The sequence below is a fragment of the Mya arenaria genome, chromosome 16 (genome assembly GCF_026914265.1).
Source record: "Mya arenaria isolate MELC-2E11 chromosome 16, ASM2691426v1".
NCBI lineage: Eukaryota > Metazoa > Mollusca > Bivalvia > Myida > Myidae > Mya > Mya arenaria.
In genome coordinates this window covers 31,848,108-31,862,203 of record NC_069137.1, presented here as the reverse complement: position 1 = coordinate 31,862,203, position 14,096 = coordinate 31,848,108, and the positions used below count along the sequence as shown (strand labels likewise).

At 41.1% G+C, this 14,096-nt stretch overlaps 1 protein-coding gene across 13 annotated transcripts in view; it reads left to right on the top strand.

Moving 5' to 3' along the window:
* LOC128221879 (fibrillin-2-like) overlaps positions 1–14,096 on the top strand; it is a 106,062-nt gene that overhangs the window by 28,549 nt on the left and 63,417 nt on the right. For 8 of the 13 annotated variants that reach the window (XM_052930508.1, XM_052930507.1, XM_052930511.1 and 5 more), the window contains 9 exons: positions 294–405; positions 740–951; positions 1,505–1,717; positions 2,042–2,221; positions 4,747–5,607; positions 7,699–8,535; positions 9,316–9,966; positions 12,872–13,023; positions 13,263–13,863. In XM_052930508.1, the coding sequence (XP_052786468.1) occupies positions 294–405; positions 740–951; positions 1,505–1,717; positions 2,042–2,221; positions 4,747–5,607; positions 7,699–8,535; positions 9,316–9,966; positions 12,872–13,023; positions 13,263–13,863 (3,819 nt within the window). Of the gene's footprint in view, positions 1–293; positions 406–739; positions 952–1,504; positions 1,718–2,041; positions 2,222–4,746; positions 5,608–7,236; positions 7,372–7,698; positions 8,536–9,315; positions 9,967–12,871; positions 13,024–13,262; positions 13,864–14,096 lie in introns of those variants that run through there. The other 5 variants (XM_052930512.1, XM_052930514.1, XM_052930517.1 and 2 more) reach the window with 5 other exon arrangements.

Sequence of the window (14,096 nt, the reverse complement as noted above, 5' to 3'; positions counted from 1 at the left end):
TATTGTGATAGCCTGCGTATTCGTTGTCGACACGAGATATTGTGATAGCATGCGTATTCGTTATCGACACGAGTTATTGTGATAGCTTGTGGCTCGTTGTTGACGGTGTTGGCAGGCAATAACTTTAACCATAATTATTTCTAAAATCCAAAAGGCGCATAACTCTAGCATTAATATTTGTTAAGATATGCTACTTCTCGGATGAAAAGGACCACAACGGCGCTGTATATCGAACATCCAATTCACATAGTATAAAAGGTTAAATGAAGCTATATCACTGATTTCCTTTTCAGGTACGTGTAACGATGGATGTGATCTCGGATTCCGAGGGAGCCAATGCAACATCCAGTGTAATGCAGCAGTTGGGATGGAGAACTGCATCCAGTGTGAGAGATACAATTTCCGGTTCGTAATATGTACTTACTTTCTATCAGTGGGAGAGGTAAATGGACTAAGTTAAAACATTTTTCACGCAAGCCTGTGGTTTGCACCATAGGTGGCAGTTTCGACGAGAGATGGAAGAAACAGATTATATATATTATATAAATAATAAAGATATATACAAACATGCTGTCACCATATCTGGTTGAAACTACCGACTATGTCGTTGCAACACGATCTATGTCTGTTATTCTTCTGCCAGGCGCCCGGTATGGTATGATGCGTGAAACAGTAACGTGTGCCTCTATAAATCTAATGTCTTACAGGCATCCATCTGCATTTTGACACATACTTTCAGATGCACCACATGCCAGACGGGTTACTGGGGTACCACTTGTCAAAACACGTGTTACGACAAATGCGTTCCCCAGGCCGGCTCCCCAACAGCGTACCCGTGCGAGATATTGGACGGAACGTGTGTGAAGGGCTGCCAGGCCGGCTATTTCAAGAACGACTGCCGTGGCTCTTGTCCAAACTGCGGAGCTGGAGGCCATTGTAACAGGACCACAGGTACGTCATCCGGCTAGGGATATATTTAACAGAATGGTTGTGGGAGGAAACTGGTCATAGTCGCTAGCGGATTCAGGAAGGGAGGGGGCGCCCCTGAAGTGTATGTGAGCATCTTATATGGAATCAGTTTGAGTACAGCCATGTCGCTTTAGCGCCCCTGGGCTGTTGCTCTTTTATTGTCAAAAAAGTAGCAAATTGACATTTTTGTCAGCTCTCGTTTGATTAAATTCGTATTCATACCCAGCTTGGTCACAATGCCAAAATGTGTTTTCCATTCTGTACACATTCGATAACCAATCTTATCTATACACTTTTATCTTCTATTGTAAAAAATGACTTGTATTCGCTCTCTCATTTTTGTTCCAGTTTTCATCGGAATCTAAAAATAATATCTCCATTATATATATTCGATACCTTTCTTTGACGTGCCTGTAAATGATCCCGTGTACTGAAGAGCGTAGAATGGGGACATTTAAAACGTGCATTTTATAGAGGCCCATAATAGAAACTTCTATTGAATAAAGGATGAACACAAATGTGTCTGTATTTGCAGGTGTGTGTATGCAGCAGATTTGTGACCCGGGGTGGTTCGGAGCGTCCTGCAACAACTCGTGTCCCGCTAACTGCAAGAACAACACCGGCCAGAGGTCATGTGACTTCAACACGGGCAGGTGCTCGAACGGGTGTCAGGACGGCTATTTCGGCGATACCTGCACGCAGCACTGCAGCATCAACTGCGCCATGAGCCCGGCTGGAACTGAAACTGGTGAGAGCTTGTTAACTGTGTGTGATTCTTTAACTAATGCAAAGGTTGTTAGTATGGTATATATACTAGTATATATGTAAACTGGTATTTTAAAACGATATTCATATGCGATATATAAATGATGTTTTGTTTAATATTTCTGAAAGCGGAGAACTAACCTAAATCTTTAACACTAGCAGACGGCGCTTTAACACTAGCAGACGGCGCTTTCTCGATAACATTGCAAACACATGTACGTTGAAGAAATATATGAAATCTTGAATTCCAAGAAAATCAAGCTATAATGCAAACCGTTGACATTTCTCACTTGCAAACTTCCTGCAGGCACACTATGCGTGCAGGCCAATGGAGACTGCGTGTACGCCTGCAAGCCGGGATATTACCGCTCCACCTGCAGAGAGACGTGCCAATCACAATGTGTGGACAATACTTGCAACATCACCACCGGCATCTGCACGGAGTGTGAGAAGGGAGTTAACGCTGGCTACCTGTGCCCCGATGGAGGTAAGTCGTCCATGGTTGTTGAAACCTGTGGTGTGTTGCAGTGTTACGATGTTACTAGCATATTGCTTATTGTTCGTGTGTTTGGTAGTCAAAAGTATCACCGATGATCGCCTTGTTTCGCTATGAAGCCTATAGTGTATGTGCACATAGAACTTTCAAACGTTTTATAAATTGGATGATATTTCCATGATAAAATGAGGAATTGAAAATACTGGAGGATAGATATCTTTTAAATAGGTCGAAGTTTAATCGAAATATGATTTTCTTCGTGACTGTTTCAAAATAACCTCACACAGTCTTCTCATTTTAACTGTTCTTGTTCAACAAAGTTTTACGTAAAGTTCCTTATCATGTCCATACAAAGTCTGTGAACTGCCATAGCTATAAGTGAGGTCCATTCTGTCACAATCAAACCGTGAAATAAACCACGCAAATACATCCGTAGCAACTTGATAATTCACGAATAGATTTTCGTACTGAGAATGAATATGATTCTGTTTCGAAGAGCACCTTAGTGTTCAAGCTTTAGAATCAGTATAGCCATGCTTCTTAGTTAGCTTTGCTTACTTAACTGTGCCGTATATAGTTAAAACATACAAAACATTGATGCTCAGAAACAATACTCTTCATGCCGCTCGTAAGCTGGGTTTGGACACGGAGCTTTGGTTCCACGAGACTTTGTAGAACAGATCTTATCTGCTTGTTACTAATGCTTCACAGGACATTCTTACAGCAGTCATGTCACTACGTGAACCATCTGACAAGAAACTTCTATTTTCTTTATTTTCATTTATATTAGTGTTATTTTTTATAATTTACTAAAAATGAAGTTACGTTTATTTACGTTTGAGCAATGCTTTGGGGATGTCTTTTTGATACGTGTAGTAATAGCTGTTCACCATAAACTGAAATCTAACTACTAAAGCTTTAATTGTGTTAGTTTTCCACGCATTCACGCTTTTTATCAATTCATTTTCTGTTTTCACTTCATTTCTACCACTCCACTGTTTATTTCACACTGCTTTATATTCCAAAGACCTCATTATTTCCCATTCTCTCACTGTTCTTTATCGCTTCTGTTCCGTCCCCGCTTGCCCTATCTGTTTCTCCATCATCCTTCACTTCTGAGACTTGTGCGAATATACGTAGTTATTGAACCATCCAACTGTTGGATTGCGAGGCAGCACTGACCGTGGCCCGGATGCTCCATCCCTTCCTCCACATGATAGAGGCTCTCTGGGCAAGGTAAGCTCTTAACGTAATGTTTAAAATATTATGTTAGTATGATGCCTATTTCAGGTGTTTGTTCGTGCGCACATTATGTTCTCCTGCGTCGATATTGCAATATACAGAGTGACTACTGGTGGCTGTTGAGTCATTATACAAATGTCTGCAAGTTTGTAAATGTATTATTGAGGGATATACCTTATGTTGCCATTCTGTTTTGTTGTCAAAAACATAACAATTGCGTTAATGTTTTAAGCAATTGCGTTTATGTTTTAAGCAATGTTGTTTATGTTTTAAGCAAATGTATTAATGTTTTAAGCAATTGTGTTAATGTTTTAAGCAAATGTATTAATGTTTTAAGCAATTGTGTTAATGTTTTAAGCAATTGCGTTTATGTTTTAAGCAATGGTGTTTATGTTTTAAGCAAATGTATTAATGTTTTAAGCAATTGCGTTTATGTTTTAAGCAATGGTGTTAATGTTTTAAGCAATTGCGTTAATGTTTTAAGCAATGGTGTTAATGTTTTAAGCAATTGTGTTAATGTTTTAAGCAATTGTGTTAATGATTTAAGCAAGTGTGATGCAAAGTTGTTGTTAACAGGAACCTGTCTATAAATAAATACACCATGTTTTGTTTGTGAGTTGAGTTGTTTTTGAAAGCTATGTCAAACGTTTGTGGTGCAACACTGTTTCAAGTACCATTAACGGAACAACTTGTCTTGTTATACTATTTTTTCAATGTACAGAGCTGAGCGTGTACGTGTTGGTTATATACATGCCATGAAACTACAGGTAGGACTCAAGGTTGTTCTCTCTTTTATTTTATGTCGTTTGGAGATGAAGTTCTGACCCGTCTGATGAAAAACACAAACCTCTGGTTTGTTCGATGCTTAACAAAGAAGTACTCTCTCACATATATATAGTTTGAAAATACCGATTTTAACACTGCTAATGTCATTGTGACTTACCTGTTTTACCCCTGTGTACTCCCGAAGTCAAGTATCCGTTCTATGAACCAGTATAACAAATGAGGCTTGTAAAAATATTAAACAGCTCCGCCCATATGTACGTATTGCGAACAATGTCTAATACCCATATGTGTCATCTACGTTCATTCCTGTTAGTGAACGCTTGTTGGCGGTATGTATAAAACTACTGCGCTTTCTGGTCTCGGTTGTAAATTTGGTCACTCATAGAAAACATATAACAAAACATAAAGCTGCACATAGTATATGTCTGCTATTAGCTTTGGTCCGCAGTATCAGCCTTACCCATCATTTTGCACCCCATTCATTTCAGTGTGCGGCGCCGGCAGCTATGGTACAACGTGTCACCTGTCCTGTCCTGGCGGGAGCTCATGCCTTAATCATGTCTGTAACCGCTATACTGGTGACTGTACTGTTTGTATCCCCTACCACTGGGGCGAGACTTGTAACCAGACCTGCTCTTACTGTGTGAATGGTCAGTGCTCTCAAACTAGCGGGATTTGTTCCCAGGGTTGTGTTGATGGCTTCTATTCCTTGTTGTGTAACCGCGCGTGTCATGATAGATGTTCCGTTTGCCGACAAGAGACGGGTGAATGCATTGTTTGTGATTCTGGAACTTACGGAGAGCTTTGTGAAGATGACTGTAGCTTAAAATGTGCCAATGATACTAGCGGTGATTATATTACGTGCACAAAAGATGGGGGACAGTGTAACAGCGGAGAGTGCACACCGGGTTACTATGAAAGAACGTGTACATCACAGTGCAATTTAAATTGTGCTCGGAGTGGCACACGATTACCTGAATGCAACATAGATTCAGGGCTCTGCACACATGGTTGTAGTACTGGATTCTATGGCCCGGATTGCTCAAAAGATTGTAGCTTTACTTGTCTTAACACAAACTGTATTGATAATGCAAACAATTGCATTGATGGATGTATAGACGAGTATTACAACTTCCCTAGCTGTGATCGAATGTGCAGCAGTAATTGTGTTCTGGATAAATGTATGGACGATAGTGGGTATTGCACATTCGGCTGTGAACCTGGCTTCTACGGTCCTAAATGCGGTGAAAGATGTACTGACACATGCATGAACAAAACCTGCGACCGGCTGCTCGGCTACTGTGCCGAGTGTGATCTGGGCACGCCTGGCTTTCAATGCAGATCAGCCAGTAAGTTCGCCATTATCAGCTACAACGTTTGTCTATTGATCATGGCAGTGGTTGCTTTCCTGTTCTATCTGTTTTGCTCAGCTCGTCCATGTACTCCAGCAGAAAACTCATACCATTTAACTCGTCCATGTACTCCAGCAGAAAACTCATACCAACTAACTCGTCCATGTACTCCAGCAGAAAACTCATACCATCTTACTCGTCCATGTACTCCAGCAGAAAACTCATACCATCCTACTCGTCCATGTACTCCAGCAGACAACTCATACCATCTAACTCGTCCATGTACCCCGGCAGAAAACTCATACCATCTAACTCGTCCATGTACCCCGGCAGAAAACTCATACCAACTAACTCGTCCATGTACTCCGGCAGAAAACTCATACCAACTAACTCGTCCATGTACTCCGGCAGAAAACTCATACCAACTAACTCGTCCATGTACTGCGGCAGAAAACTCATACCAACTAACTCGTCCATGTACTGCGGCAGAAAACTCATACCAACTAACTCGTCCATGTACTGCGGCAGAAAACTCATACCAACTAACTCGTCCATGTACTGCGGCAGAAAACTCATACCAACTAACTCGTCCATGTACTGCGGCAGAAAACTCATACCAACTAACTCGTCCATGTACTGCGGCAGAAAACTCATACCAACTAACTCGTCCATGTACTGCGGCAGAAAACTCATACCAACTAACTCGTCCATGTACTCCGGCAGAAAACTCATACCATCTAACTCGTCCATGTACTGCGGCAGAAAACTCATACCAACTAACTCGTCCATGTACTCCGGCAGAAAACTCATACCATCTAACTCGTCCATGTACTCCGGCAGAAAACTCATACCAACTAAATCGTCCATGTACTCCGGCAGAAAACTCATACCAACTAACTCGTCCATGTACTCCGGCAGAAAACTCATACCAACTAACTCGTCCATGTACTCCGGCAGAAAACTCATACCAACTAACTCGTCCATGTACTCCAGCAGAAAACTCATACCAACTAACTCGTCCATGTACTCCAGCAGAAAACTCATACCATCTAACTCGTCCATGTACTCCAGCAGAAAACTCTTACCATCTAACTCGTCCACGTACTCCAGCAGAAAACTCATACCATCTTACATGTGCAGATGAATGTCCGCTATAATTGATTGCTACTTGTATTTCGATTTGGCGACGGCAGTGACTCATCGTTAATTTCATTGCTATGTTCAATACATTATTAGGTTTATTGGGGGAAAACACACTGGGTGTAATTCTCAAACTCCATACGTGTAATATTATTTATATTATCCATCAAATACACGCTCCCCCTTAAAACATATATCATATAAGTGCCGTTTTACCAAACGTCCACAACTTGGCAATTTGGTGAAATAGCATGTATAATTCATATGTTGTGGTTGTCCCCTCATTAATATCGAACCCGAGCAGCTCTCTAACTCCATTGAATTTTAATACAACGGATTTATTCAAGAAATCCATACGTCTCTATTAACCGTTAGTATTGGTAATAATGTCATCTGACTCAACTTGTAGAAAACATTTGCCGTAATCACAGCCTTCAATGTTTACAATACTCAGCTCACACCTAATAAACGCCCTTTGTGTCTCAGTAACAGCCAACATGTGAGCAATGTGTCGATGTATGCAGCGGCAAAACATCCTGCATTTTTCTGAAGCCCTAACATCTTACTTCGTCGGTGTTTATAACAGCATAACCACGCTCTGCTCAGCTCAGTTCAGGAAAGGTAGTATTCTTAATTTCCATACTTGAGCGTCTAAGCTTGCATATACATGTTAACTAAAATTATAACACATACACGTTTAACATGTTCTAAAATATAACATAGAACTGTAGCTTCACTGGAAATGAAAATATACGTTTTCTGGTTTTCTGGGTTAGTTTGATTAATTTTCTTTTTCCTGGATATTTGGCGGCAAAAGTGAAACGCATTAACACTTTTCACTTCTCGATTAATGGTTTGTAGTGACCAAAAATGGACTGATTCTATGTTTATATCTCTCTTTAATTTAGATACATGTATATCACTCACTCCTGTCTCGTCCACTTTCAGATTGTTCAGTCAGTTTATACGGCGACTTTTGTAACGCCACCTGTCCAGGCGGTACTCAGTGCTTCAGCAACATTTGCGAACGCTACACTGCCAAATGTGTCGGGTGCGTTAGCTATGCCTACGGTGAATACTGTGAACTGAGTTGTAATAACTGCGTCGGTGGACGTTGTGACCAGGACACAGGCAACTGTCTTGGAGAATGCGTCCGTGGTCATTATGGACCCAAGTGTGACGCTCAATGCCATAACCGATGCACATTCTGCGTCCAAGCCACCGGTTATTGTGAGTTGTGCGATACTGGGACGTATGGGAGTGCCTGTCAGTATAATTGCAGCACCCATTGTCAGCCATCATCTAACGGAGAAATAACTTGCGGAAGGTTTGACGGTAGATGTGACTCGGGTCGATGCGAAACTGGCTTCTATCAGCCTACGTGCACCTCGAGCTGTGGCGTCAACTGCAGAAACTTTGAATGCGACATCAACAGCGGGAACTGCTCCTTTGGCTGCACTATCGGTTGGTTTGGACGATACTGTGACGGACCTTGTAGTATTAACTGCGTCAACGAAAATTGTTTAAGCAGAATTGACAACTGTGTTGAAGGCTGTATTCCCGAAAATTACGGTCCTCGGTGTGATATACAGTGCAACCCACATTGCTTCTCCGCTATATGTAACGATACGGGGTATTGTTCAGTTGGCTGTGATGGTGGTTACTATGGCGATATGTGTGAGCTGCAATGCAGCGAGACATGCACCGATGGAAGATGTGACAGGCTCACCGGCAACTGTGCTGAATGCAGCAAGATCAGACCTTCGCCGCTCTGCCGAAGTTCAGGTTAGTTGAAATGTGTCATGACCCTTTCGTGGACCACCTTTCACGCATGTGTGTGTGTGTGTGTGTGTGTGTGTGTGTGTATGTGTCCTACTAGGATGATTTATATCGTGAATCATGAGCAGTTGATCATGAACCCATGCTTTTCATGAAACGTTCGTTGTCGTTTGGCCAACAATTTAAAAAGACTCTGTCATCCATACTCATTCATAGATTCATAATCAGGAGTAGTCGCTGTTTTGCAGTATTCCTGAGTTTAATATTTAACGATATTAAAATGATAACATATTGGTAGAATACGTGTTTATACTAATCCAATCACACTTCTGCAGCCATTTGGATCTGTTCACCTTAGTTATAAACAATGAACGATGTAAACTTTAGTTTTTTCACCAAGGCATCAGTGCTTATCCTCGATGTTTTATCATCGTTGTGTAGTCTAATGTTTCATGTGCGTGCATTATTGTACAGTTTCCTTATGGCATAATTATGTTGCAATTGGACTGCTTGTGTTACGCTACGTCTTGTTTTACATAGATGATATGTCACACCAGTAGTAAACAAATGGTATGTTCAACACCGCTGATATGTTTGTTTGTTGGTAACAAAACTTTAAATGAAATGCATCGTTTATAATGCCTGATACAGGTTACAATTATAAAACTGTAAATAATTGCTTTAAAATATTTCTTTTGTTGTCGGAGAATCACCATCATGCTTACTTTAACGTACTAGTCACCTGAAAGTTAACTAACGTGTAAATGCTTGTTCCTCTATGTTCAGCCTGTGTCGTTGGTTTCTACGGAATAAACTGCGACATACTATGCAAAAGCCTCAACTGTCAAGACAACGTCTGCGATCGTTACACCGGAAATTGCGTAGGTTGCGTTACTGGTCGCTATGGTGATATATGTTCAGAAGAATGTGACACGTGTCTTCGTGGAACAACGTGTCAGCAAGCAAACGGGAGCTGTGACGGGGCATGTGAAAACGGATATTTCGGCTCTTTTTGTCGTCAGAACTGTACATCATGTATAACGTGTAACAAAGATACTGGACTCTGCGTGCAATGTCCGGATGGGAAATACGGCCAACTATGCGGTTTAAACTGCAGCAGCGCTTGTGTGCCAGTCAATGGTGTGGTATCGTGTGACATTTCCTCCGCTCACTGCACATCAAGGCAGTGCGTTCCTGGTTTCTGGGATCTTAAATGTTTTTCATTCTGTCACCCAAATTGCGGCACCGACGCTAATGGGATTGTCACGTGTGACGTGATGACAGGGCGATGTGCCGGTGACTGTCAAGCCCACAACTATGGCGCCCAGTGCGACAAGCGGTGCGAGTCGGAGTGTTACGACGACACGTGTCACCGGGACAGTGGAGTGTGTGCCGAGTGCCTCAAACCCGACCCGGGCTTCACCTGCCCAAATGCACGTTAGTATCTTATACATTTTAATTTAAGTAATTATCGGTTAATACTTTTTTTACTCCAAAGAGTTACTCTGTTCGTGACTTTTACCATATGTCTGTTCGTATTCCTGTTTGACAAGTCCTTAATTGCGAGTGCGTATTATTATTTGTTTTTCTCTCTTGTTATTTTCCAGATATAAATTACCTTGACAATAGAGTATAGAGACTCATAGAAGAACACTTGATATTGAAGTGATCCACTATCTTATGTATATACTCTCATTAATATTCCATCTTACGTAGAAACCCATATACCTATATACAAGTGTATACTCTTATGTATAATCCATCTTACGTGGAAACCCATATACCTACCTATATACAAGTTTATACTCTTATGTATATATAATCCATCTGACGTAGAAACCCTATACCTATATACAAGTGTATACTCTTATGTATAATTCATCTTACGTAGAAACCCATATACCTATATACATGCGTATAGGGTCCTCATTAATATTCCATCTTATATAGAAACCCTATACCTATTTATAAGTGTATATCCTGATGTATAATCCATATATATGTAGAAACCCTATACCTTTATTCGTGTAATTTCTCCTATGTATAATCCATCTTATGTAGAAACCCCTATACCTATATACATGTAATTACTCTTATGTATTATCCATCTTATGTAGAAACCCTATTCCTATATACATGCAGTTACTCTTATGTATAATACATCTTATGTAGACACCACTCTACCTATATACATGTGTATACTCTCATGTATAATCCATTTTATGTGGTGTGTAAGCTTATTTATACTCGCACTCGGGCCTAGCCCATTCGGCGAGTGCTCCGTTAAGATTATTAGTCATTTTAGGTTTTTGGAGCATAGTGCACAGACAGAATGTAACCCTGTTTAGAGCTACCCTTGTTCTTTAACATGCTCCAGTGTATAGCACTGTCACACGGGACCCCCATTTAACGTCCCTCCCGGAAGACGATTAGTTTTTTTAGTGATGCGACGGGGGGTCGAACCTGCGACCTCTGGATTGATAGTCAAGCGTGTAACCTCAAGACCATGGATCCGCCATTTTATGTAGAAACCCATATACCTATACATCACGCCTCCAACATGAATGACGCAACGCCATTGGTCCAGGACTGGTCACGCGATGACCCCATATTTTTTCCATATTGGGTCACCAAATCTATATCGTAGGTGACCCGATATGGGATATACGGGGCGCAGGAAACGATTTTCGAGCTTTGCTCTTACCAGATATGGTTTCCTTTGCCCCGTATATCCCATATAGGGTCAATTATTAACCCCGTATCTTATAATATACTCTAATGTATAATCCATCTTATATAGATACCCACATACCCATAAACATGTATATATTCGAATGTATAATCTACCTTATCCTATATATGTGTATATACTCGCATGTATAATCCACCTTGTCCTATATAAATGTATATTCTCTCATGTATAATCCACCTTGTCCTTTATACGTGTATATACTCTCATGCATAATCCACCTTGTCCTATATAAATGTATATTCTCTCATGCATAATCCACCTTATCCTATATAAATATATATTCTCTCATATATAATCCACCTTGTCCTATATGCATGTATATTCTCTCATTTATAATCCACCTTGTCCTATATACGTGTATATACTCTCATGTATAATCCATATTATCCTATATACATGTATACACTCTTATGTATAATACTTGCACACATTGAAAAACGCAAACCTTTCGCATATCGCATTTTGTAAAAATTAAAGTGTTAAATAAGTGATAAAGTAATAATTTGAAGATTTTTTTTTCAAATACGAATCTATGATATCAAATTAGAGCTCTATTCAGATCAAGATGCTGGTCTTTGCGTTTTTGAGTGTACTACGCACATTTAACTGACATCTAACCATATGTGTGGCCATTGGCAACAAGCAGCTCTAAATCCTGCAAACAAATATCTTCACAATTAATGTGTTATATGGCGTGTTTTTGAAGACAGAATTATATGTACAGGGACGGTTGTAGGTTTATAAGATCAGACCAATGAGTGAGAACACACTGGTTAAGTTTGTTGTTAGCAGTGACGCTAACGAACTATAATATGTCTTTTAAGTTTTCAAAGAGATCAATGCTCTAAAAACACTTGTTACGAATACCGGAACACCTAGTATGATTGCATGTTACTGGAAACTCCTGCCAGTGAGGTCCAGAGATTTCCTACTATGATTGCATGTTACTGGAAACTCCTGCCAGTGTGGTCCAGAGATTTCCTACTATGATTGCATGTTACTGGAAACTCCTGCCAGTGAGGTCCAGAGATTTCCCTCTATGATTGCATGTTACTGGAAACTCCTGCCAGTGAGGTCCAGAGATTTCCTACTATGATTGCATGTTACTGGAAACTCCTGCCAGTGTGGTCCAGAGATTTCCTACTATGATTGCATGTTACTGGAAACTCCTGCCAGTGAGGTCCAGAGATTTCCTACTATGATTGCATGTTACTGGAAACTCCTGCCAGTGAGGTCCAGAGATTTCCTACTATGATTGCATGTTACTGGAAACTCCTGCCAGTGAGGTCCAGAGATTTCCTACTATGATTGCATGTTACTGGAAACTCCTGCCAGTGAGGTCCAGAGATTTCAATGTACCGATACTACATGTACACACACCTTTCTTTTCAATTCGACAAATAATAAAGAGGTATAACATTGACGTGATGTTTAATAAAATTAGCTCGCCGAAAAGCGCGTGTGAAAGCCGTAGGTGTGGTTACAGTAGCGTTGGTACTGGCGACAGATTTAAATTGTGCTTTGAAACTCCTTGCCTTTGTACGATAAGGTAATGATTTAAATAATAGTTGATTCCATTTAATATTTCAGCGTGCGATGAGGGCAAATACGGTAACGACTGTAACCTTGACTGTTCGCCCGGGTGTACGCGTGTATGTGATCGGTACACGGCCATCTGCAGTAATTGTAGGGCCGGCCTGTATGGGGACGAGTGTAAACAGAGGTGTCGCGACAACTGTACGGTAAGAACGATAACTCTGATAAGTGTAGATACATTATAGGACATGCGTGTAAGACAATTACAGTGGTGAGGATCTTTCAATGACAGCAATGTTAAGTACACAAATGATTTGACCATTAAAGTCAAGCGATTAAATCATAATGAATTAATAATGCATTAATTAAATTGTTTTAGTTTGCATCAACCTATATTGTGTCCAGTTAACACTGGCAGCTTACTTATTATTCAATACCTTTACAGGTTTGCGATCAGCGTAGCGGTGCGTGTACCCAATGTAGTGCCTATAAGTGGGGGTCCAACTGTCAGATCGATTGTGGACAGTGCACGCCGTCCGCAGATGGGCTTGTGTACTGTGACATCCGGACGGGCGCGTGTGCAACAGATACCTGCACCCCTGGCTACCATGGTGCACTGTGCGAGTTTGAATGCGGAGTCAACTGTAAAGACTCTGTTTCAGGGATCAACAACTGTGATCGTGATACAGGAATTTGCTCTGACGGCTGTGACATCGGTTATTTTGGCGTGTATTGTACCGGCGACTGTAGCGTTACGTGTTTAAATCGTGATTGCGTGGGTACCGCGACGAACTGCCGCCAGGGTTGCGCGTTCGGTTATTACGGTAGTGACTGTCTGACGTCGTGTCCGGCCAACTGTGTTGGCGGCGGATGCGATGGTGTAACGGGCGCGTGTGACGGTTCATGTAAGGACGAGTATTTTGGAGCCCAGTGCTCCCAGCGGTGCAGTAGTACGTGTATTGATAACAGATGTGATCAGTCTACAGGCGACTGTTTAGAATGTCGCATAGCAACAGCAAACCCGTCGTATTTTTGCCGAGACGCAGGTAACTATGTATTTGACATGTTGTCCCCTATCTTGACATTCCAATCTGCGTCCTACTTTCTCTTGACATCACATATATCCACATGTATACTATCAGAAATTTACTGTTAACAGACGTATACACATTGGTACTGGGCTTCACGCATTCGGAGCTCCTCGGCCATTTTTAACAAAAACAACCCCGGGTATATGCTGGCACATCAGTAGAAGTAGTTCGTAAAATTCTGAATTATA